Below are 25,273 nucleotides of genomic sequence, written 5' to 3' on the forward strand. Positions count from 1 at the left end.
GTCCTCTTAGAATAATGTCTGCCCTGTAGTAAGTACTCCGTGGACATTAGCTCTCCTTTTTTTTTTTTTTTTTTTTATTTGACAGAGACAGCAAGAGAGGGAACACAAGCAGGGGGAGCAAGAGAGGGAGAAGCAGGCTTCCCGCTGAGCAGGGAGCCTGATGTGGGGCTCGATCCCAGGACCCTGGGATCATGACCTGAGCCGAAGGCAGATGCTTAATGTCTGAGCCACCCAGGCGCCCCAAAATTAGCTCTCCTGTTGGGGGTATTATTGTCTTAATATTTCGGAGCTGTGAAAATGGTGTTTTAGACATAGCTGTCATTGTTGAACCCGGAATTTTATGTACTTGATTTTCCAAAGGCTCTGAGGGGTGGATGCGTGTACTAATGAGATTATAGCTAGAATCATAATAAGATGGAGGTCTGAAATGTGCCTCCTTCTGTCATTTAACTTTATGAATTAGAATTTAATTGATACGTCCTTTGAGTTGTGATTAAAAATGAGAAGGAGGTGATTTCCAAGATTCTGATGCACAGTTTCTTACCTGTTCAGTTTACTTCAAGTTTCTCCGTGGGAATGGAGGGGATGTTGTTGGCTTGCCCTACTTTATTAGTAAATACGCTACCACATTCTAAAAGGCACCTATGATTCATTCAACTTTCCTAAAGGAAAATTAGGGTTTTTTTTTTTCTCTTATGTTCAGACTTCTTGAAAATTTCATCAGAAATGTTCAGAACCGGTTGAAGGTTTGAACTGTTAACTTAGAATACCTAGCATTAATCCAGAGTGATTTTTTTTGGTGATCTTTTAATCTATAGGGGAAAAAAAATCACTAAATTAGGGGGGGAAAATGATGGTGCATTTGACATATGTAATTATCATGTGATATTAGAATAGACTTGGATTTGGGATAAGTTCTGTTAACCTCATCAGAATTTCGCATGCCAACTTAAAATTACAACTTCTTAAAATATTGCCAACTATATTTTAGGAAGTTAAGTGCAATCTCATTCCTGTTACCTATTACTTTTAAAATGCCTTCATTTTTGTTCTGACCTTTATATGTGCTCAATTTTTTTACAGGTGAAGTTCTAATGAACACACAATAATGTTTTTAACTTAATGATAGGTATATTTTGTATTCTGAATAGTCATTGTATTTAGTGTTTTTGGCATTTGCATAGCATTCTGTCAAGTAGACTGCCATTGTCCCATTATTATATATTTAAATGGACGGCTTAGGGATTTATTTTTTCCTTTTTTATTACAACAATCTAGTTTAGAACTTGTGGTTGAGCCATGGATTGACGGACTCTGGGCTGCCCTTACGAAGCATTTTATGGCCAGTAGAGGAAGAGAGGAGAGGAATGGGGCTCTCAAGATGGCATCTAATGCCTCCCAACGGATGGATCCTGTGAAACCAGAATTATTACACATTGAATCACAAGTTGAACTTCTGAGATTAGATGATCCGGGGAGAAAGGATTCTGAGGTGCGGGAACAGAATACAGTGAACAGAAATCAGTCAAGTGCTCCACCAGCAGAATCTGAGTCCTCACTTACCCACTCAATACCCCCACTTTCACAAGCCTCTCTGAATATTCCCGCCTTACCACCAGAATATTTGCAGGTGCATCTGCAGGAGTCTCTCGGGCAGGTAAGTGGTTTTACTTTATGCCTCAGGCTGTAGAGTATTAACTTACCCAGGGTTTTGCTTTGTTGTTGTTTATTAGATTACAACAGAGGTCAGCAAACTGGCCTGTTGGCCAGATGTGGTCCACTGCCTGTCTTGGAAGTAAAGCTTTATTGGGACCCCGGCCTGCCGGTCCTTTCCCATGTGGTCTGTGGCTGCTTCTGCGCTCTAGCGGCAGGGTTCAGGGGGTACCCGGAGGCTGGCAAAGCCTGAGATGGTTTTCATCAACCTGCATCTCTTAAATTTTCAACCTGACCACCTCCGTTGAATTTTTCCTCTTCTAAAATTATTTTCAAGGATATATCCTGGCTTAGTGTAGCAGCCCCCACACTGATGGGGTTAAGAACGCAGAGTGCAGTCCAGTTACCTGCATGCAGATCCTTGATAACCACTCCCCCCCTTCACTGAAATCTTGGTCATGTTCCTTACCTGTCTGGCCCCTTACAGAGAAAGTTTGCCTGGGCATTGCAGAAGCACTTGTATTATATCACTTCTGCTTTGTTTCTCATTTTAGATATGAGTCAGGTGACGGCCAATTGTTGTGGGCACCCAGGAAATTACCTCAGCTACACTTGAAGCACTAATTTACAGTAAAATCTGTTTTCCAGCATGGACTTGGGGTGTCCTGGGATGCTCCACTTTGGGGATTATTCTTTTTCTTCTTTTTTTTTTTTTTAAAGATTTTATTTATTCATCTGAGACACAGAGATAGAGAGACAGCATGAGCAGGGGGAGAGGCAGAGGGAGAGGGAGAAGCAGGCTCCCCGCTGAGCCAGGAGCCCGATGTGGGGCTTGATCCCAGGACCCTGGGGTCATGACCTGAGCCAAAGGCAGACTCTTAACCATCTGAGCCACCCAGGCGCCCCAGGATTATTCTTTTGCTTGGTAACATCTTACAGATCAGTTTTTGCCTATATTGTCATTTTTTTTGGTCAAGTGTATTTTTTCTAACAATAAGGGAGTGCCTTTAAAGTAGTATGTAAATTTTGAGCATTAAGTTGAATAACAACTCCTTTCTCCTCACTAATGCCAGCATATGGCACCCTGAAACTTCTTCCAACATATCTAGTATAAATTTCCATTGCAGCCAATCTTTCCATGGAGAGCCACGTCCTCTTTCTTTAGAGTGGCTCATTGTGGGGTTCCACGTGGGCTTTCTCCCATAAACTTCACCCTCAGTGCAGGATCACGATTTGTTTCTTGATTTCTTATTTTAATGAAGCAGGGCTTAGACGCTTGAGAAGCAATTTAAATATAACTTTCTAGTACATTAGAACTGTTGGCCAACACCTGATAGGATAGTGGTTTTTTAACATCTGCTTATAGTGTCTTTCTAGAGCATTCAGATAAACAAACGTGTTTATAGAAACAGCTGTCGGGTATTGTTTTCCACTTACGCTTCATTATTTTGCAAACTGTTTAGTTAAGTGAGGTAATTACAATGAGTACATTTTTGTCAGGCTTGGGACTAGACAGGAGTGCATCCAGTAAGGCTGTGGCTGGACAGTGGGTGTGGGCGCATGGGCAGGTAGAGTGCCCTGCTGCACGCCACGAGGACGGTGCATGTGGCAGAGGCACGTGAACGTGATTTATCGGACGGGGCGCTTCAGGAGGAGGACCTGAGAACGCTTCCGGTATGGCACAGGTCGTTAAAGAGGCTTTAGTTGCTGGTAATATGGTGGAAAGATTTTTAAAATCTCAACTAGTTAAGTCATATTTGTGTACATTTGCTCAAGGGATACACTTAGAGGATAAGGGGTTGGAAAATGATTTTTTTTTTTTTTTTTTTTGGTGGGGGGCATCCTCTTGGGATCCTCACATTAGGGACCCGAGGGGGGAGCAGCACTGGGTGGAGCAGGCAGTTGAGCTTCAGTGTCTTCCCAGCCATCCCGCTCCACGCAGCGTCTGTTGCGCCAGTCCTGGTGTCTCGTAGCCTGTGGGGTGTCTGGATCCTGTGGGACAAGCCACAGGGGCTCTCGTCCACTCCATCACTTGGGCCTGCCACACAGCCCTTTCCTGCTCAGGGCCCCTCTCTCAGCCGGCTGCCTGTTGTGTCACCTGCTGTTTGGGTTGGAGCTGTCATCCCAGGGGTGGGAGGTGCTGCTCCAGATCCTGAAGGGCCTACCTTCTGTTCTTCTCTCCAGGGGAAGTGAGGTGCGGGATGCATTAGCGTGTCCTTTCCTGGAGGGGGCGTCCTGGCATGCCCCAGGCTGTTGGGCTCCTGGAAATTGTACTTGGAGCACTGGCCTTCAGTCTGCACAGGGCCTGGACCTTTCCAGAGACTCGCACACACTAGCCACTTCTTGCACGTTTAGTGTGAGTAGCATGATGTCCCTGGTGTAGTGGGCTGGTGTAATGTTTTGCTGAGCATCCAGATGTTCCACGTTGATTCAGACTGTTTTGTAACAGCTGGCAGGAGCATTATCACCATCTTGCGGCAAAATTGTAAATGGAAGTTGTTCCAAGTGAAAGTGTGTGGCCCTCTTTAGGTATAGAGCTGGAAAAGAGCACAGTGGCTCCCTCTGTCCACGCGCCATGTATCTGAGGCCATCTGAATCTGCTCGAGCGAAGGAAACCATCCTTCACGGAGGCCGCAGTTGGGGCGGCTGCTTGTGTTCCTTGTGGTTCATTGTCATCCCCCAGGATCCACCTGGTTGCATGCAGGGGCCAGGTTGGTCAGTTAGATGGAGACCGTCCCTGGTCCTGTGTATTTTTAGGGGTGGTATTGATACCTGCCATTCCTCAGGATGCTGTATTTTTCACTTTCTAGCTGGGTGAGGGGAGAGGACAGGGTCAAATTCAGAGGCTTCCTCTCGGCCTCTCCACTGTGTAGCCCTTAACCACAGGCCAAGAACTGAGTGGACCCATGGAGCCAGACCTGGCCTGGGATTCCCATTTACAGCCTGGCCCTGTAGTCCCCACTCTAGTATGTGCCCATGATTACACTTTGGGTTCCTGGGTAACAGCCTAACTTGGACCCTCTTCTAGCAGTTCCTGGAGTATTTGGGTATTCCCTTTGGCCCAGTATGTGTTTACCCCCTGGAAGAAGGACTTTATTGAGTACAGTTTCTGTGCTGTTGCCGAGTCTCCCCCACCAACCTACACCACCTGTGGGGGGCTGCTTCCAGCAGCCCCTCCAGCCTTTCTCCTGTGATAATTATGCCTCCCTCTAACACCCTGCAGGACTTTGCTGGCTAAGTGCTCCCACGTCCCTCTGTTCTTTGGTGGTCCAGGTTTTCCCATTGCTCTTGGCCCAGTCTGTTGGCTCTGGCCAGCAGAGCAGCCAGCCCTGAACTTCTCCGTGATGCTGGTGCCCCTCACCAGCACTGTCCTGTCGGCCTAGGCAATGGTGTATGCTCTGGGTGCTCCAGGGAACATCGTCATCTGATAGGTTTTGGCTCTTCATGGTTTCATCCACTCTACTCTCCACATCTCTGGGCCTTTTACTCCTGTCATCTGATGCTGGCCATGGAACTCTCAGCAGTTCTGTCTCATTAAGTCTGGACTTTTGCTTTCTCCTTGGCCTCATAACCATCTCTAGAGAGAGTTGCCAAGGTGTTAAAGCCAGTATTCTGGGATAGTGCTCCCAATGAGCAAAACTCCTCTTTCCAAGTTGATGTTCTAACCTTGTTGGCCCAGGACCTCAACATTCCATCTTGTACATACTTTGCTGGTTTCTACTGGTGCGTGTTGCTGTGTCCTACACTCTCTTCAGAGCATGGTCCCTCACTTGCCTTAGCTGGTCCAGCCCATCTGAGGCCTGGTATGTTGTGACTTAACCCTTATTGGCTCAGCAGTTAGGAGAGGAGATGGGATGCAGGAGTTGGGGATGTGGGCGTGTCTTGCAGGGCAGAGGTCTTAATGCAAGAAGAAAATTCTTGCTCTTCATAGGAAGTAGTAGTCACTTTTGCAGGCTCAGGTGCAAGGGAATCTAGGGATTCAAGATTTTCAACCCACGTGTCCCTCTCTCAGCTGCCTGGGAGGCCATTCTTTGCCTGTCCGAGTTAGGCCTTAGCATTCTGTCAGTCTGCAAGAGACGAGCAGCTTCTTTGTGTGCTACGGAGCATGTTTTCTGGCTTTCACACTTAGTGTTTAATTGTTGATTAGTTTTTCTCAGCTTTTTGCATTTTTTCCAGAAGTGTCAGTGGAGCTTGGTAATGCCCACAATTCTCCTGGCCTTATCAGTGCCATTTCCCCATAGATCTCAAGCACCAGCTCCTGTGTACTGGCTAATGCATTCCCTTTTATGATGCACCATCCCACTTAGCTCTTGCACTTGTCACCTTGTGCTGTCTCCCATCTGTCACCAGTGTTGTGTGCTCATTGTCAGCCAGGTCGGTGATCCAGCTCCAGACTCCCATTTTAGCATCTTTCTTGAAACCACTCTAGCACCATTTGTCACAGACTGGGTTCCTTTGAATCAAACTATGTGATTATTTTTTAGATTATCCCCTTGGGATCCTCACCTTGGGGAATGGAGGGGACAGAAGCTGGAGTTGGGCACAGTGAGAAGTGGGCTGTGATGTGTCCCAGCAAAAGCCCCAGCCAGCCTCACAGGGTTCTCCGGAGCTGGGATGGCCCTTCAACATTGTCCAGAGTTGGGACAAAGGGGCTGGGTATTTATAGTCCTCAGTTAGCCATTGGATGTGGGCTGCCTCTGAAAGGATGTGTGACCTGGGAATGCTGTCACTCTCCGAGGTGACTGTGAGCTAGCTGAGGGCCATCTGCTGACAGCGTTCCTAGCAGCCTTGCTGAAGGCTCTCTTAGGCAGGGACATCTCCCAGTGCCCCATATGTCATGTCAGGCTCTGAGCTCTGATCCTTTTCCCAGTTTTTCCACATAGCCATTTGTCCAGTATTAACTGTTTAGCATTTTGAAAGTTTCTATCTTCAACAGAACTTAGAAACATCAAGTTAGAAAAGGAGCAGAAGTAGTACAACGAATTGGGTTCTTTGTGGTTTCCCAAGACCTGTGCTGTCTAATACAGGAGCCGCTAGCTATGCGTGGCCGCTTAAATAAATGAAAATAAAACTAAGAATTCAGGTGCTTAGGCACATGGCTGGTGGCTCCTGGATGGACCAGCACAAGTGTGGAACGTACCCACACCAGGGCCCACCACTCTGCGGGTTCTTGTGAAGCTCTGTGCAGGCGTCTCCCAACCCCAAATACGTCCTTTCCTTGAGAATCTCCTTCCTGAAATTGTGCATGCATATGGTCTCCTTTAACATGGTTTATTTGGAAGACTGTAGACCTTTACAGGAAAATGCTGGTATCTGATAATTTTCAGGATCTCTCTCAGAAATTTATCTAATAGTCAAGGGGTTTAAGATATGGATGAGCTATCTCTTCTAAAAGATTGAGAGGCCTGTGTCTATAGCCATTTGCTTTAGCAAAGAATATTAAATATCTAGGTTATTTTATAAAATCCTATAGATCTTACCTGGTCACTAAGTGAAGCAATGGCAAGTAAAATTGAAAATTGCATTTCGTAATATTTTATCACATTTGTTTCTCAAGGAGGAAAGCCAAGCATCTGTGACTTCAGTGGATCCAATTTTTCAAGTTCCAATTTCAAAGGCAGTTCAACTGACTACAGATGACGCCATAAAAACCACTCTTCTGGTGGAATTGGACATTTCAGTAAGTTATAGAATTTATTTCTTAGCACTGTTACGTTGTCAAGCAGTGCGGAGACTTGCGTGCTGTTGTAGTCCACACACTCAGGAAGGAGGAGAGCCTCTGACAGGACATCTGGCCTCTTTATTCTTGACCCCTCATTTTTCCCCACCTCACACTCCTTATCTTTTCACTTCAGGAAGGGGCTAACATGAGGAGTCACCCTAGAGGTGACTCAACTTGAAAGAACAGCGTTGCTCCCTTACTCAGTAAGCGACGAAAGAGTAATGAATCAGAGCAGCATTTTCCGTGGGAGAAGAGTCCTGAGCAAGGCAGCTGCTCACCTGAGGTCAGCCAGTGGCTGGAAATAGAGCTCAGACCGGACAGGCCCAGGATGCTTCTTTTCTCACAGTGGTGGTCTCATTCCTTTGAGACTCTGGAAAAAGTCACAGACCCCTCCCCCACCCCCAGAAAAAGAAATATATAGACATTTTTCATATAGCTTCAGAGGCTTACATGCTGCCTCTCCCCTCCATCCACGAGCCCAACCCCTGCCCCAAATCATTAGCCTCAGTTAGGAAGCTACCTGCTAATCCTGTGACCTCAGTGCCTGAGTTACGTCTTCACAGTCCCTCAGCTGTGTATTTTGATGGAGGTTCTGGGAAGTGGGTTGTGCTTTCAGAAAAGGGTGTGTCAGGGCTGTCCGTGTAGATTTCCTTGAACCTCCTAATAGGGAAAAAAATGACAAGCATCAAAACTAGATGGTTTTGCTTATATACTGTTGAGTAGTTCCACATTCCTTTGGAACATTTAAATAATCCATACTGTTAAATATTCTTTGTCCACCAAAGCATTTTGTTTTTTATTCTGTTCTACACTTTTGTCATAAAGTGGTGAGGGTTGGCCAGTAGGTGGGTTCAGTCTGTGCCCCTCACAGGCCAGGGCTGTGAGCATGTGTGGTCAGAGGCTCTCTCCAGATATTGCCGTTGTTCTCCATCACTCTGTAAATGGCCGTGCTATTCATTCATAGTACCAAGCTAGGTGCTGTAACCTTTTGTGCTCAGTAAAGAAAACTAAAGTGTCATCTGCCACCCCTCTTCTTCCCCTAAAGAAAGGAAATTGAGAATCAGTGCAGACAGCCTTAAGTAGTTTCTCTCCCTCATAATGTGTGTTTTCATAAGAGGGGTTTTTATGTTGACAAAACATTATTTACTAAGGCACCTTAAATGAGAAAGGTTTTAACTAACATTGTAAAAAATACTGAAATGATTTAAAGCAAATCATTGGATAACTGAAATTTTTTTCTTTAAAGTAACTCTTGGGGCGCCTGGCTGGCATGTGACTCTTGATCTTGGGGTTGTGAGTTGGAGCCTCACATTGGGTGTAGAGATTACTTAAAATTAAAAAAAAAACAAACAACTCGTAATGAAAGTAGATTTGTTCAGTTGGGCTTATTTTTTTGCAGTTAGAATCATTTTGTTTCTAATTCGTATTTTTAAAGGATCATATAATAAAAAACATGCTTTTGTTACCCCACAACTAAAACTCTTTAACTCATGGGCTTTTTTTTTTTCTTTCATTGTTTCTTCTCTAGAAAACAGATTTTTCCTATCAGCCTGGAGATGCCTTCAATGTGATCTGTCCCAACAGTGATTCTGAGGTACAAAACCTTCTCCAAAGACTGCAGCTCACGGACAGAAGAGAGCACTGTGTCCTCTTAAAAATTAAGGCAGACACAAAAAAGAAAGGTATGGCCCTGATCTCTTCTTAGGGTGTCATTGGGCTAACAGATTGGAGGTGACAAGTGCAAGGACCCCAGCCTGCACCCTGTGTGATGGCTGCACAGGTCCGAGGTTGGCCATGGGTCAGGGGGCAGAACCCTGGTGCTTCTCTGACTTGTGGGTTTCTTAACTTTCACATCAGGTACACTGAATGGGATGATGATGGACTGTATGCTTATTTGGACATTGCTGGACAGTAAAAATGAATGTAGCTGTAGTCTTGGAGAAGCCGGTAGCTTAATTGGGCTGATTTGTTAGTTTGCTTTTGGAGTTAGCATTATTTTGTTTCTGAGTTATACAAGAGTAGTCCTACAATAAACGTTTATTATATGAACCTTTTTAAAAAGTTTTTTGGTCATGTGTATTTCTCATAGCATATTTATTGCTTATTTAATATATAAAAACATTTTCATGATTAAAGGAAGTTATTTATTTGCTTAGAATCTTGAACTGGAGTTCCATCAGTTCTAAAATTCTTTTTGCGAATAATATGCAGTGTTAGTGGACAAGTGCCATCTTTTGGCTTTTTGTTCCTTGGCTTTGGATAATTTCCCTCTTGTTTGGTATACCTAGATTTGGTATCTTTACGAAACATACCAAAGATCTATCTTTGGTAGATTTAGGTGTGGCTAATAATGCTATGGAATTTATAATTCTTTTATTTTTTTTTTTGGTAAGGGGTTCCCCCCGCCCCCGCATTCATTTTGGAAATTTTTTGACTGCATAAACATTGCCACAAATCATGTTATACCTTCCTAGCACTGTAATGTAAAGTATACAGTTAATTCGTTTTTTAAGAATGCGGAAATGTTTTATTCTTTACTTTCTGTGTCATGGACTCTTTCCTGTCTGCCTGAAAAGGAGCAGCCTTACCCCAGCATATACCTGAGGGATGTTCTCTCCAATTCATTCTGACCTGGTGCCTTGAAATACGAGCAGTTCCTAAAAAGGTACTTTTCTTTGGGTAACTATTTAAAAATGTACTTAGCTCTGTGTAGGATTTATTAAATCTGGTATTTGCCCTTTAAAGGCTTTGAAAATATGGCTTTCACACCATGTTTTCAAAATAGGCCCAAATGGTGCGCAGTATTTTTGCAATTTTCATAGATATTTTTATGTTGTGCTTATATTGAAATTCTGTTTTCTATAGAAACAAGATTTTTAAAGTAGAGTTTTTTCTTATTTTTACTAGATATTAACTTGATGTGCTACATTAATCAGTGATTAAAGTGACCCCAGATGACATTGTGTTATCTAGCTGTACTTCACCCTTTTTGTGATTGATGACAGGAAGCTTATGAGAGTGCAGGGTTACCCCTACTTGCCACCCATTTAATGTTGAGATCTCTTCTGTGTGAAAGTACATAATTCTTTACTGTTAAGTCAGAATTCTTCAGGAAAAAATGAAAGGTTCTGGGAGATTATATTGATGTTTGGATGTACGTGGACAGAATGATCCACTAGAGGTCAGGAGGATGCCAGGAGCTATCTTTTAAAAGATGCTGTAACTGATTCCTTCTAAGCCTGTCCCTCACATGGGTGTGAATGGGGGAGACTTCCCAGCTGTGCTTTGCGAAATTTGTATTGCCAGTGCGCATAATAGTGCTATTATCAGGCTGCCCTCCACAAGGCCTTTTTTATGCTCTGTCTTATTAATGTGTTTGTTGCATGCAGTCTTCAGGAAGCCAACTCCTTTAGAGAGAGGCTCAGACCTAGATATAATTTGAGTAAGTGTAGTATTCACTGTGATGAGAACTTCTTGATTAAAAGTCAGTTTCACAATTTTAGTTCAGCTCTACCATTTCATAAAGCATGTAAGGTAGACATGTTTTTCCTTAATATAAAAGTAATGCACTCATAAAAATTCTGGACACAAAATTAAGTAACTTGGGAAGCAAAAGACCTTTATAATCAAATCCTCAGGCTCAACCCTTAAATTTTGTTTTGCTAAGAAAAAAACGAGGTCCTCTGGTATATGTGCTGTTCTGTCACACGCCTTCTTACCTAAATAGAACTTGGGAGTTTGTATACCCCAGCATGGAAAAGGTATCTTACCAGGGGTCTGTGCATAGACGTGGGGTGCTCATTGATCCCACATGGTTTCCCAAGTGCTTGTTCCATGTTCGGCCCTGTGTCTGGCATTTTGAAGAAGGCATGTGATTTGTTGGTCTCTTAGGATTTTTTTAGGCAGGACTTCTGAGCTGAGCCACTGAGCACCTGTGACCCTCACAAGAGGAGTGATGTCATCCTCCCTGGTAAGGGAGTCCGGGACACGAAGGTGCTTGAGCCATGGAATAAGGAAGCCCCTGTTAGCATTTCACTTAGCATTTGATGCGGATTACTTGCTTAATTGCTTTGTTCTTAACCCTTGAGTGGTAAGAGCTATATATGTCATATTTGGAATACGTTGACACCAAAAGTCGTTATTAGCAAGTTGGTCTTTTGTCCAAGAGTTTGGACATAGCTCTGTCTTTGAGGCTTGGGGTTCAGGATGTTATTGCTTTGCTTTCTTCATTTATATTCTCCTCCTCTTTCTACAGTGAGTCTGAGGTGACTAAGAGAGTCCACGTGCAGGAGGCTTCTTGATGTTCTGGCCCTGCCTGTCTTTTCAGCCTTTGTCCCGTGTCCGCATTGCCCTGCATCCACACGGAACTGTTCCTGGCCCCGGGAGTGTGCTTTTGCCTGCCTCCTCTGCCTTCATGGAGCTGGGCCATCGGCTTAGCCCTTCTTCACACTTTGTTTCTCTCCTGTGGCCAGCCTTCAGCTCAGGCTTGCGTTCTGGGGCACGTTCGGCTTCAGAAGCCCCTGACACCCTGGGTGTGCCCCTGTTGGGGTAGTCAGGCTCTTGCATGCCGTCCCTGGCCCGTGAGCCTTGCCAGCCGAGGAGCTGTCGTGCCCACCGCCTGTTGTATAAAGAGAACTTAACAGCTGTCCGATGAACGCAGAGGCCCAACTTGTAATCATCCGCTAAGACAAGAAAAGTATTTTGTCTTGAGTTAAAATTGATGAGTTGGGAGATTTCTGGTCATTGTTACTCAGATATATCGGACAGGTAGTTTGAGATCATACTTGGGACTGCTGAGGTGGTTTAGGAAACAGGAAAGTGGCTAAAAGTCAAACATGGAAGGTGATTTTCCTTAACAGGCTGACATTAAAGCAAATAAGTTAAATTCTCTTTTCCTAATCACACTCCGAAGGGCGCTGTCACTTTTTCTGGGGTAATTGGGCACATCCCCAGCTAGATCCTAACCAGAGATTCGAGCGGCCTGACCACACGTGGATCTTTCAGTCGGCTTCCTTTGCCTTGGCCGCAGGCGTTGTTGCGAGCGCTCTCGGACTGCACCAGCGACGGGCCCGAGAAGCGAAGGCTGCAGGAGCTGTGCAGCCGCCAGGGCGCGGCCGATTACAACCGTCTGGTGCGAGACGCGCACGCCAGCCTGTTCGACCTGCTCCTCGCTTTCCCGTCCTGCCAGCCGCCGCTCCGTCTCCTGCTCGGTGAGTGGCCACTCTCCCCGCCCCTGCACCCAGCGGGCCTTTTTGTTCAGAGCCCTCTGCTTGGGGGCCGCCCTCTGCAGTCTGTCTGGCACGTGGGAACACGGCTCCGTGAGGAAACGTCGGGGTGTGTTCAGGGCCTCCTGGGAGGCAGAAAGAATGCCTCTGCCTAGGTTGTCTGTCTCCTGTTTCTTCCTTCTACCGTTGTCACTGGCCTTTGCTCTCATTTCAGCCAGTCTTAATTCTCTTTCTTTGGGTCGGCATTTAACATCTTTTCTGTTCATTTAGCTAGTTTTCAGAAAGGTTTTTTTGTTTGTTTGATTTTTGGTATTTTTTTTTTTTTTTAGTCCAATGTTACCTAAAAATGAGCTTCCCAAGGAAAAAAATTTTTTTCTTTTTCAAAGCTGATGAACAGGGGCGCCTGGGTGGCTCAGTCGGTTAAGCGTCTGCCTTCGGCTCAGGTCATGATCCCAGAGTCCTGGGATCGAGCCCCGAATCGGGCTCCCTGCTCAGCAGGAAGCCTGCTTTTCCCTCTCCCACTCCCCCTGCTTGTGTTCTCTCTTTCACTGTCTGTCAAATAAATAAATAAAATCTTTAAAAAAAAAAAAGGGGGGGGGCATCTGGGTGGCTCAATTTGTTAAGCGACTGCCTTCAGCTCAGGTCATGATCCTGGAGTCCCAGGATCGAGTCCCGCTTCGGGCTCCCTCCTCAGCGGGGAGTCTGCTTCTCCCTCTCCCGCTCCACTCTCTTGTGCTCTCTCTCTCTCTCTCATATAAATAAAAATCTTTAAAAAAAAAAAAAAAAGGTTGATGAACAGTAGACGTAATTGACAGAGGTTAATGCGGTGTGCTGTCTGTGCGGAAGACAGGAATGCCGCTGTCTGGCTGAGTCCAGCTCAGGGTTCTCCAAGGGCAACGGAGACCCCTCCCACTGTGCCAGTGCAGGTGGCCTTGTTCAGGGTGCTCCAGGCTTGAAGCTGGGGCGAGACATGTCACAAAATAGACAAATGGAAGATGATTCTGTTTTCGTCCTCATTGTCTCCTGGGGTCTTCATGTGCACAGAAGAGAGAAGATCCTCTTTGAGGAACTAGTGTCAGGAGAGGGGACTTTCAGTGGCAGCCTCACTAGAGATTGGAGACATTTGCAAGGGGCAGGGACTGTGAAAATTGGGCAGGATTGTTAAACCTTGAGTACTTTCCTGTGCTGGTAATTTTCTCCTCTCCTCTCTCTTTTCCTGTAATGATAAGTAATAAAATGTTTAAAATTTGCATTTATCTTTGGTGGTAGGAAAATGTGTATCGTGCTTTTTACTTTTAGGCCCCAGGGTCCCCCGATGTCCAGTACAGTTTGGGGTGTTCTCCTTTATTAAGTCAGATCCTGCTTTTTCTCCCTTTTACTATTCCTTTTCCTTCTCAAAATGGTGAAGTTACTAGATGAGGTCGCCCTTCCCTCTTCCCTGTATTCAAACTCACACTGCTCCCCTTCTCAGTTTAGAATGAATACAGGGGTTGGGAGAATAATCAGAACATATGTAGGGAAGTTGTAAGAACTCTTGTAAAGCTATCCAGCGTATGAGAATGTTTTAGTTCTTTTCATGGATTTGCTGGATATTTTTTTAACTTTTATATAGCATTTATTATGTAGTTCTATAAAAACTAATAAAGGAATTGAGACTTAAAAAAATTTAAATTATTTTCCACTTCTTTAAGTAAACAATGTATCTAAAGCTTAGTATTATGTTGAGCCCTCTTTTAAGCGTTATTCTGTTACTAAATTTTAGAAAGGTTTTTCCAAGTTTTTGCCAGATAACTATTAAAAATATAACCTTGATAAGACTGTTGAATCACAGACCTGTACCTCTGAAACAAACAATACATTATATGTTAAAAAAAAAAAGAAGAAGATAGCAGGAAGGGAAAAATGGGGGGCGGGAATTGGAGGGGGAGACGAACCATGAGAGATGATGGACTCTGAGAAACAAACTGAGGGTTCTAGAGGGGAGGGGGGTGGGAGGATGGGTTAGCCTGGTGATGGGTATTGAGGAGGGCACGTTCTGCATGGAGCACTGGGTGTTATACGCAAACAATGAATCATGGAACACTATATCTAAAACTAATGATGTAATGTATGGGTATTAACATAACATAATAAAATAAAATATATAACCTTGAACAGAAAAAAAATTTAGAGTTTGTTGGTGGGCAGTCAGGTATTCAAAGATGGATTCTTTGACCTGCGTTAGAAGAGCTCCAGTGTATCTAGAAACCACTGGGCTCTGGATAACTTAAAAGTTTTACCCCTATACTTTCATTTTGTTGCTGTAGAAATATAAGGAGGAAAGATATTTCAAGCCTAGGTATTTCCCATAATCCTTAAAATAGTGATCTTTAATCTTTTGGGGGTCATGATCTTATTTCAAATATGAAAACTCTGGACACTTCTGCAGAAAACTGTGTACACACAGAAAGTAAATGGGTTTCTTGATTCTGAAACCCATTCACGGATGCTTTTATTATCCTTCGGTTTAAGAAACCAGCCTTTAGAAAGACACTGATTTCAGGTAAAGAAATGCAACATGTCTGATTTTTTAACGTGAAGAATTAGAAAAAAATATTCAGTAAAGACTTATTTAGTCACAGTGAATTTACATTTGCTCTAAAATATGATTTAAATTAAAATGTTATTTTGGGTGTTCTAAATAGGAAAAAGCCAACTCAAGCTTGAATTTTTACAAAACCTTACATATAATTTTCAATAGCAGTAAAGTAATTGCTTATTTTTAATTTTTTTTTTTCTAGAACATCTTCCTAAGCTCCAGCCCAGACCATATTCATGTGCAAGGTACTGATATTTATTAACCTATAACATCTTTCTCCCAAAATGTTGTGAATCTCTGGCTTCCAAATCCTTATTAGTTCTGAACTCCCCCGGTGAAAACTTACCTGATTTGTGGACGACAATAGCAGGCGTGGCAGGGACTGAAGGAGACCGGTATTGGGACTCCCGTCCTGCAGGTGTTCAGAGTGTAGAATCTCCAGCGCACCCCTGTCCACAGCCACGTTCCCCCACGTCGGGCTGCGAGGCCCCGGTCCTCCACCTGCTGCCCCTCCGGCCATGCGCGGCCACCTCCAGTGGGCAGCAGAGGCGGGCAGTGGACAGATGAAAGGTTGTATAAATCTTAAGGAGTCTTAAAGCAAACAGGTACTTGGAAATTTTTCTGAATATCACAAAACAGGGGCAGGAGAGGAGGAGCTTTTAAGTAGCAACAGAGCTCTTTTCCCTGAAGAGTTGGAAGGTAGATGAGAGCCCACAGGAAATATCCTTCAGTAAAAAAGGCTGCGCCTGGCCTGTGTGCGTTAGTCCTGATACAGAGTTTAAAACTGACCTGTGTGTCTCTGCAGCTCAAACCTGACTCACCCAGGGAAGCTTCATTTCATTTTTAACATTGTGGAGTTTGTGTCGAACACCACAATGGAAGTTCTGCGGAAGGGCGTGTGCACAGGCTGGCTGGCCACGGTGGCCGCGTCCGTTCTTCATCCATACCCGCGAGTGTCCCGTGCAGAAGGTGGGAAAGCCCCGGCTCCGGAGGTACTGGGAGTGTGCAGTTTGGGCATTACTAGAATTATTTGCCTGGTTAATGTGGTCTTCCCTGCATTGTCTGTGTCCATCAGGTTTATTCAAAGGAAAATGTTTGCCATACTTGATTTTTAAAATCTCTGTTGGAAAGTCAGACATTACATTTTCATTTACTATTAATCCATGTATTTCTCAAATATGTAAAGTGTGAATTTTGGATAATACAGTCTTTTCTCCTCCTCGTCATATTCATAGAAAAGATCTTTTTGGCTAATACTTTTGGAAGATTGGGCACAGGAAAAGAGCCATGTAAATGCTGAAGGCTGGTGTTGAGGGACAGCCTCATCTTATGTATAGACTATACCCTGTGTCCCAGATAAATCCTTCCTTGGCAATCAGTTGACAACCAAAGATTAATTTTATGTCCTTCAGTTTTGGGTAGTAGGATTTTGCTGTGTTTCTTCCCTTTTTGTCTTAGATGTGGTGTACATCCAAGTTAGTGCTGTTAGTGTGGAGGCATAATGAGGGGGAAGCCCTTTAAAAACACGTAGGAGAAACATGTTCCTTGATTTTTGTGACCAAACCGTGGACACATTTACATCTGGACTTAGTGCCATCCTTCATGTTTGGATACAGCACTTGGCGAATCTCACTCAAGACCACAGCGTAAGGAACAACTTAAAGTCCCCCCTTGCCCGTGAGGATGGTTGCAATTAAACAACATTTCAGGCTTTATCACGAAGTCTTTTTCTGTGGTATTGAAAAAGTGAATGTGTCTTTTGTAGCGTTATCTCAGGACTGGTTTGGTTGCTGTAAGTTATTGGAGTTGAAAAGTTCATGCCCTAAGGGGAAAGTAAGACTTCAGTATATACTTGAGGGCGCTCATGGGAAGCTGCTGCTTGAAATTGCCCTTTACCGTGGTATTTTCCCAGGCTCCTGCCTGGGACGGAGGTGCCTGAGAGAGTGAGAGAAAGAGAGACCCCCTCCCTTCGCCCCCCCCCCAATACTCCTAGGTCACAGTGCATCAACAAAATATTAAGAACCTGAGACACTTCCCTTTTTGAGAAGAAATATTATGGTACGGACATAAAAGTATTATGTCATTTTATGATCCTATAAAAATGGATGCTGTTCAGAAAGTTAAAGAAATATATGTATCCATAACCTATCACAAACACCGAGCATGGGTGCCATTCACACATTCTTTTTCTCCCTTCCACCTTTTTCTTTCTCCTTTGTCCATTTTAACAAATCTTTATTATAGATTCCCTAGTATTCAGGCATTAGAGGTATAGGAATAAGGATACAATTTAAATTGTATGGTGCTTACTGCCATACCTATTTTGTTAGGAAGTGTAGAGAATGTTAACATTCACATGACCCACCCACACCCTCCAACTGGTAGATGGGACAGCTGTTGACAGATACCCCCTGTCCTTGGGAAGCGTAGACTGCCCCACCCATTGATGTGTAGTCTGGCTGTGTGACCACATTCCACCAGTGAGATATGAACAGACAGGACCTGTGCCCCCTCTAAGCAGGAGTGCTGAACCCCCTGCTGGCATGGCTTGCCTCTCTCTCCTCTTTGATGGAAGGATGGGATGATGCAGGTCAGGGATGCTCTTGGACTTGGATACAAGTGGAGGGGATCTGGGCTGCAGTGCTGTAGCCCACCTGTAGCCTTTAAGGAGAGCCAGGCACAAGTGTGCGCTGCGGTAAACCGTTTGAGATCCACTGCAGCGAGAGTGGACTGATCCCGGTCTCCTTGCGGTCCCTAGAGCGCAGCCCTGTGCTCTCGCTGGCACGCCCCTGTCCTACGCAGTGTGTCCTGCTTGGTGTGCTTCACGGGGCTTACTATCACCAGTCATTTTACAGATGAGTGTTTGATTACTGTCTCTTCCTCCCATTAGAATGTGAGTCCACGAGGACAGGGATTCTGGTCATTTCTCTATCTGTAGTGCTTGTCATATTGAGTACCGTCGATGAGGCTGGTAAGTGCGTGGGTTATGTGAGACGAGTGTGAGATGAATTACAGTCTCACTCCAGAATGCCAACATGCATCTCACATCGCTCTGCCAGTTCTTCCTTTACAAAGTATGGTGTTCGTCCTATTGATGAACTTCAAAGCCTTTCCTTACATTAAAGGTTAAAATGTGTACAGTTACACCTAGAACAGGTTCCTGTCACTTGGTATAACTCTGCATATGGAGAAGTGACACTGGGACTGAGATATATTTAGAAATGGATTCCTTGTACATATCCCTGGCACATGATTTAGAAGAAAAGTCTTCTGAAATTTTAGCAAAAAGATTGTCTTTGTGTATGCTGCTTATTACTCTAGTTTTGCAAGAACACATAACATCAAACTTTAAACAAACATAGCACAGTTCTTCATCTTTGGAGCAACCCCCTCATTTTTCCTTCAGGTGCCAATTTGCTCTTGAAGCTCTCACTCCATCTTGATGTTGATCTTCATTGCCCCTTTATGTGTAAACACAGAGAATCCTAGCTTCAGTTTGTCGTGCATTTCTCCATAATACAGATAATCGGTTGCTGACTAGGAAGCAGATCTTACTCATGGGCCTAGGAAAAGAATTTGATTGTATCTCTTCAGTGTTCTACCTTAGAAATATGCCTGTCATTTCTAAAGCACCTTTGATTTCGATGGAAAAGAAATAATTGCAAGATAGACTTGTCTGGTTTTTTTTTCCTCTGTAATGACAAATGTGTTCATGGTTTCAGTAAGATTTAATGCTGCTATTTAATTTCTTTAGCAAAGATCATCTTGGTTATATGCCTTTGTCTAGGTTTTCTTTCAGAGTCATGAGCATTCGTTTAATATTCCAGATATCCATCTCTCCTCGAACAACCAATTTTTTCCACTTACCGAGTGACCCCTCAGCCCCCATCATAATGGTGGGTCCGGGAACTGGCGTAGCGCCCTTCATTGGTTTCCTGCAACACAGGTGTGTGCTTTGACTACTGAGAAAATGTGTCCCTGTGATCCTGGGTGGAAATATAATAGCCTTTTTGTTTCTTCAGTGCTTTTTTTGGATATTGGACTTTGGTTGTAAAAGTTTTATTTTAAAAAATTACTATCAAATGTGTGATAGCATAATTTGTCACCATGGGAAAAGTAAACATGATGTCTTCAGAGGTTTTGTTTTGTATTAGAACTTCCCTTTTTACTGTAGCACTTTTTTTCTTTTTTTTCCCCAGCTGCAATATAGTTTATAACGTATGTAGTTGGGGACAGATTTCAGGCACACCTTTAAGCTGTGATGATGTATAGGCTGTTCCATCTGTTTCTTAACTAGGTAAAATTGCTACTAACAGAGATCCAGTTATACCAAAAGTTTCAAAGTTAAACCTAAATGTCGGTAATTTTCAGCAGATTGTTATTAGTAGATGTGTTTTTGTATCAATGTAGAACTATCTGATATAAAATAAATTGTGCTTCTCTCCCTGTTTGTGAAATAATGAACAATTCTTTGCTGGTCCCCACATAGTGGTGTAACATCCTTTGGACAAAGTCTTTTTGTTGTTTTTAGTTTTAATTTTTTTCTTAAAGGAAGCAAAGAGTAATGGCAGACATACCCATGTGTCTCCTTGCTGTGTCATTCCTGAAACCCTTCACAGCAGATCATTCTGCCATTTAAAGCCCTGGGCCACTTTTCCATTACGTTAATTAAGAGTTAATTTTATTCACAAAGTTGCTATTAATATTTAATGTAGAAATTAGTGTAGGTTTCACACTGGGATATTTTGAATTCTCCACAGAGATGCAGTACAGAGCTTGTAGGTGTCCGTAGCACACAGATGCGCGTGCTTGTCGGGGTGGGCGTCTGCTGGGGGCGCTTGGGAGCCCTGTGGGCAGGACTGTGGTAACTCGGGGGCTAAACTCACAGTGACGGTGAATCCTGTCTGGATTGGCTGGTGGTATTTCTGACCAAATAGATTGGTTTTACATATTCTTTATATCCAACATCTCAGCTTTCTTTTCCACATAGAGAGAAACTCCAAGAACAACATCCAGATGGACACTTTGGAGCAATGTGGTTGTTTTTTGGCTGCCGACATAAGGATCGGGATTATTTATTCAGGTACTAATCAATTCTAGTATTGGAAGACTCAACAATGAGTATACAATTCTCATTTCAGATCTTTTAACTTTAAATGACAAACCTCTCAGTAACCTATTATATATTGTATTTCAGAGAGGAGCTCAGACATTTCCACCAGCGTGGAATCCTGACTCACTTGAAGGTTTCCTTCTCAAGAGATGCTCCTGTTGGAGAGGAGGAAGCCCCAGTGAAGTACGTGCAGGACAACATCCGGCTTCACAGCGAGCAGGTGGCAAGGCTGCTTCTTCATGAGCGTGGCTGTATTTACGTCTGTGGGTAAGTGGCAGTCACTCAAATGCCAGGTAGGCGGAGGCAGTTGATAATACTTATTAAATGAACCAGGGGCCATTAATAATCTAGACAGGTTGGGATGAGAGATTTGATTCTTAAGTACAGGAATAGAAATACAAGTTATGAAATGATTTTAACATTTAATAGCCAAGAAGTTGTCATTATTAGGGAAATGGAAGTGAAATCAATTCTTGCATTTCAGAATACATTGTGCCATATTGAATACATGTTTGAGCCTCTGAAAGTTTTATTTGGTGTTAAGATGCTGATCATTTAACTTGAAGTCTCAGGATTGATTTTGTTGTGTCCAAGAATATGAGATATGTGCATTTGACCTGGCTAAGGAAAACCATAGTTTTGACTCTGAGAATGTGGATCTAAAGATCCTTTTTTTTTTTTTTTTTAAGGCATAATTTGTAATGTCAAAGTTGACAGTAAGCCAGGAATCATTTTTATGTTGAGTTTTATGTACTTTCTGAGGCAAGATCTGTTACAGAAACCCAAAATTGCCATAAATAAAAATTTTGGAAACTTACCAACTTGTTTTAATGGAATTCAAAAAAACTGTGCTAATTAAAAAGGTCCTTTGAGTAAGAAATAGCTCCTTTTAATTCTGGCACATCCCAGGCATTTAAAACTTACATATGTCACCAAGTCAGGTGTGGTTTTGTTGTTGTTGTTGTTGTTGTTGTTTTTACCTGTGATACCAAAGCAGAAATACTGGTACAGTGACCTAGAATATAGATATAAATATAACAGAAACAGGTTTTATAAAACAAGTTTTTCTATTTACTTCTCATTACATGTTGTGGTAACTTCCGTTTTATTGTTTTTTTTAAAAATTGATTTTGCCTCCTAAGTTGATTTTATGACCCGTTCATGGATTTTTGACTCTCAGTTGAGAAACCCTGCTTTAGGTTGATAAAGGGCATAGATTCTGGACATTGTGCTTGTTTACATTTTCATTTAGTTTTTAAAGAAATGTTTGACCTTCACTTTGTAGAGGATAGAGCTGTCAGTGTTGGACAGGCTGGAATTTTAAAGATTTTATTTATTTATTTGAGAGAGCACAAGCACAAGTGGGGGGAGCGGCAGAGGGAGAGGGAGAAGCAGACCCCCAGCTGAGCAAGGAGCCCGATGTGGGACTTGATCCCAGGACCCCAGGATCATGACCTGAGCCAAAGGCAGACACTTAACTGACTGAGCCACCCAGGCGCCCCCAGGCTGGGTTTTAGATGTACCTCTAACTAATAGAGGCAAAGTCAGTTGTACAAATACATGAATAACTGGTAAATGACAGCTTGGAGAGTATCTTAAATGTCCAAACACGTTAACCCAGAAATCGCTTTTTACAATCACTGGTGCTTCACTTTTCCCATCTGCACAATGGAATTGATAGTGTTCATGACAGTGGTCCGTGGTGGGGGCTCAGAACGAGACCCTGTGGCACCCTAATGCGGACCAGCCCCTCAGCAGGAGTGAACCTGTCCCTAAGTCCAGGGGACGCTGTCCCAAGTGGGGGAGCCTTATGCTGCTGATAGTCAAGTAAGAAGACAGAGGGGACCAGTAGGTTTGGCAACTGGCAGCCACTAGGGCCGTGGGAGGGCCATGGGGATGGAAGCTCTGTCAGAGTGGTTGAGGGGAAAGCATGATGAGGAAGTCGAGGTGGCCACTGGAGACACCTTTTTCAAGAAATGTTACTGTAAGGGACAGGACAAGTTCTCTTGCTGACCTGTTAGTGTCCTGTCCAGCTTTTACTCATTCAACAACAACTGGTGCCTCCTGAGCGCCTTGGCGCAGTTCAGATGTTGAGAGCTGCAAGGCCGAGTGAGACACACCCCGTGCCCGCAGACCGCACGCTCCCTGGCGGGAAAGCCACGTCAGCAGGTGCTCACGGTATAGCAGATGCCATGTCGAGGCTGCAGGGGCACACAGCAGGGCCCCTCCCCCGTCCTGTAAATGAATAAGCTAAAACATGTCAAAGCACTTAGAGCCAGGCCCATAACTGAGTTCTCAGTAAGTGTGTCTCTTAATAATTGTGTGCACGCACGTGTGTGTGTGCACGCGCCTATGTGCATATGAAGGCTTGTAGGCGTAAAGCCTTGTTGCCCTTGGGAATGCAAGTTCCCCTGTGTGCCCGGAGAATGAAGGGAGGGGATGAGAGATGAGCAGGAGCCAGGTTTAGGAGGTCCTCAGACACTTAGTGAAGACTCAGCTGCTCCTGGAACATGGACGCCTTGGAGGGGCTTTCAGCTGTGATGATGTGGTCAGCTTTGCCAGTTGGATTGGTCACTGGGTAGAGGCCTGATGGATGACAGGCTGGGACACCTGTTAGGATGCTTCCCAGAGAAATAGAGGGAGGGCCAGGGTGGACGATGGTAGAGTCAGTGGGAGTTAGATTTGTGAATTATGGAGGCTTTGGTAGAAATTCTTATTTCTAAACATTGATGCTTTTCTTTTTTTCTAGAGATGCTAAGAATATGGCCAAAGATGTCAATGATACCCTTGTGGAAATAATTAGCAAAGAGGCTGGAGTTGAAAAACTAGAAGCAATGAAAACATTGGCTACTTTGAAAGAAGAAAAACGGTATCTTCAGGATATTTGGTCATAAAATCAGAAAATAAAGGAAGAGAATGATGCTTTTTTTGGCTCAAAGTAGTAAAAGACCATTTGGCTGAAACAGACTTTCCATTTTTAAAAATAAAAATTTCTTTGGAGGAGGTAGAGTGGGAGTGGGTCGCCTTCTCGCAACAGCAGCCTTCTGATCGGGTTTTCCCGCAGCGTCTCTGTGCTCGCCGCGCCGGCTTCAGCCTGGCCTCCTGAGCTGAGGGGCGGCCCTCCTGCCCAGCACCGCACGTCACAGGTGCCGCCTCCAGCTCACAGGGAAGGCGTCTGTCTGTGTGACGAGGCTTCCCAGCATGGACGTGGGCACGCGCGCCCACCTCGTAGAGGGTTAAAGCCTGTGAACTTACGTTGCCAGTTTTTAAAATAGGAAAAATAATTTATTTTTATATGAAGTCTACCGTAAAGATTACTCCTATTAATGTATTAAAATTAACTCTGTATAGTTACTTGTTTATCCAGACAGTTCCTGACTTAGGATTGACAACGATGTGAAAGCCATACACGTTCAGTAGAAACGGGACTTCAGATTTTGAGTGTGGATCCTTTCCCAGGCTGCCGGCGAGTGACCACATCCTCGCTCCTGATGCCGGGCAGCGGCAGCGGTCTCCAGGACCAGCAGCCGTCTGGGCCCACACAACCATTTTGTCACCTTCAGTGCGGTATTCAGTCCGTTACTGAGCTATTCCCTGTTTTGTGACTGTAGGCTCCTGTTTAAGTGCTCTGAGCACGTGTGAGGTAGGGTAGGCCAAGCTGTGGGATTTGGTGTCTTGAGTGCTTTTTGACCTAACAATATTTTCAACTTATAATGAATGTATCGGGATGTAACTTCACTATAAGTTAAGGAAGATATGTATAACTTTATCAAATGGTTATTTATTACCAAAAGTATATTTTTGATAAAAATATATTAAGGTAATGCTCAGAGATTTTTTTAAAGTGATTTTAGAAATGTGAAATATATTTTAAAATTCTGTTATATGATTTATTTATCACAATTGCTTCTTAATATCCCAGTTCTAGAATTTAGGGAAATTTGCATTCAGTTTATAGGTGCGAGCAAGTATATATTTTAGTAAAACTACAACCCCCCCTACTCTTCCTCTGTGTTCTTTTTGGCATATTTTTTAGTTTTCGTACATTATCTTAACCCCATGATATCAATCAAATTGTATCCTAGGCTTAAAATGCCTGCCTAAATTAGTATCCTTATATTTTTAAAAATTCCTACTGCGTTCTGAATATTTATGTCCCTCCAAATTCCTGTTCCAGTGTTAACCTCCATTATGATGATGGTAAGAGGTGGGGCCTCTGGGAGGAGCTTAGGTCAAGAGGGTGGAGCCCTCAGGCCTGGGATCGGTGCCCTGATGAGAGGCCCCACAGAGCTCGTGGCTCCTCCTGCCCCGTGAGGACACAGCAGTCGCAGTCTGCAGCCAGACGGGAGCTCTCGCCAGAACCTGACCCCTCCCACACCCCACTCTTGGACCCCACTCTCCAGCCTCCAGAGAGAAATAAATCCCTTGTTTATGAGCCACCCACAGTCTGGTGTTTTGTTACAGCCGCCCAAATGGACTATGACAATTCCCAGTGACAAGTTCTTTTAAAATTTGTCAGAACAGAAAACAGTGTAAAAGGGTATGATTAATTTTTCTCGGCTCTAGTGTATATTGTTTTTTTTATTCAAGAGATTGGCATTTGAAAAACCTCTACCTGTCAAAGGTTTCTAGTCATTTTGAAAAATAATGTTAAGATTTGATAAAGCTTTATCGCTATTTAATCTCTAGTCTTCTTTCATATATTTTGTGGTGGAAACAAATCTAAAAAGCAGAACATATCAAGCAAATCTGGTTACAGACCTAATTATATGCATATACTGTATGTAGCAGCCAAAACAGACGAGATGAGAACATTAAAAAGGACAAAGAACAGTGTTCTTTACTGGTAAGTATAACAAGATGGAGTAAGAACTTGTGTTCACCTATCACTGTCGTCTATGAACGTGACCCCAAAGCTGACCCCCAAAGCTGACCCTGACAAGTACACCGTCCCAGTGCGTGCTGGCACCTGCCCTTCGCCG

The 25,273-nt window shown here is 43.7% G+C and overlaps 1 protein-coding gene across 1 annotated transcript in view; it reads left to right on the forward strand.

Annotated features, from left to right (window-relative positions):
• The window catches only part of MTRR (5-methyltetrahydrofolate-homocysteine methyltransferase reductase), a 32,888-nt gene extending 7,915 nt beyond the window's left edge, over positions 1-24,973 (forward strand). The window contains exons 5-15 of the mRNA XM_036104418.2: positions 1,279-1,657; positions 7,211-7,333; positions 8,904-9,057; positions 9,952-10,040; positions 12,405-12,585; positions 15,381-15,423; positions 15,984-16,170; positions 19,006-19,124; positions 20,169-20,261; positions 20,376-20,558; positions 23,041-24,973. Coding sequence (XP_035960311.1) covers positions 1,279-1,657; positions 7,211-7,333; positions 8,904-9,057; positions 9,952-10,040; positions 12,405-12,585; positions 15,381-15,423; positions 15,984-16,170; positions 19,006-19,124; positions 20,169-20,261; positions 20,376-20,558; positions 23,041-23,185 — 1,696 coding nt within the window. The 3' untranslated portion in view covers positions 23,186-24,973. The remainder of the gene's footprint in view (positions 1-1,278; positions 1,658-7,210; positions 7,334-8,903; positions 9,058-9,951; positions 10,041-12,404; positions 12,586-15,380; positions 15,424-15,983; positions 16,171-19,005; positions 19,125-20,168; positions 20,262-20,375; positions 20,559-23,040) is intronic.
• Positions 24,974-25,273: the final 300 nt, after the last annotated feature.

The sequence above is a fragment of the Halichoerus grypus genome, chromosome 2, assembly GCF_964656455.1.
Source record: "Halichoerus grypus chromosome 2, mHalGry1.hap1.1, whole genome shotgun sequence".
Classification (NCBI taxonomy): domain Eukaryota; kingdom Metazoa; phylum Chordata; class Mammalia; order Carnivora; family Phocidae; genus Halichoerus; species Halichoerus grypus.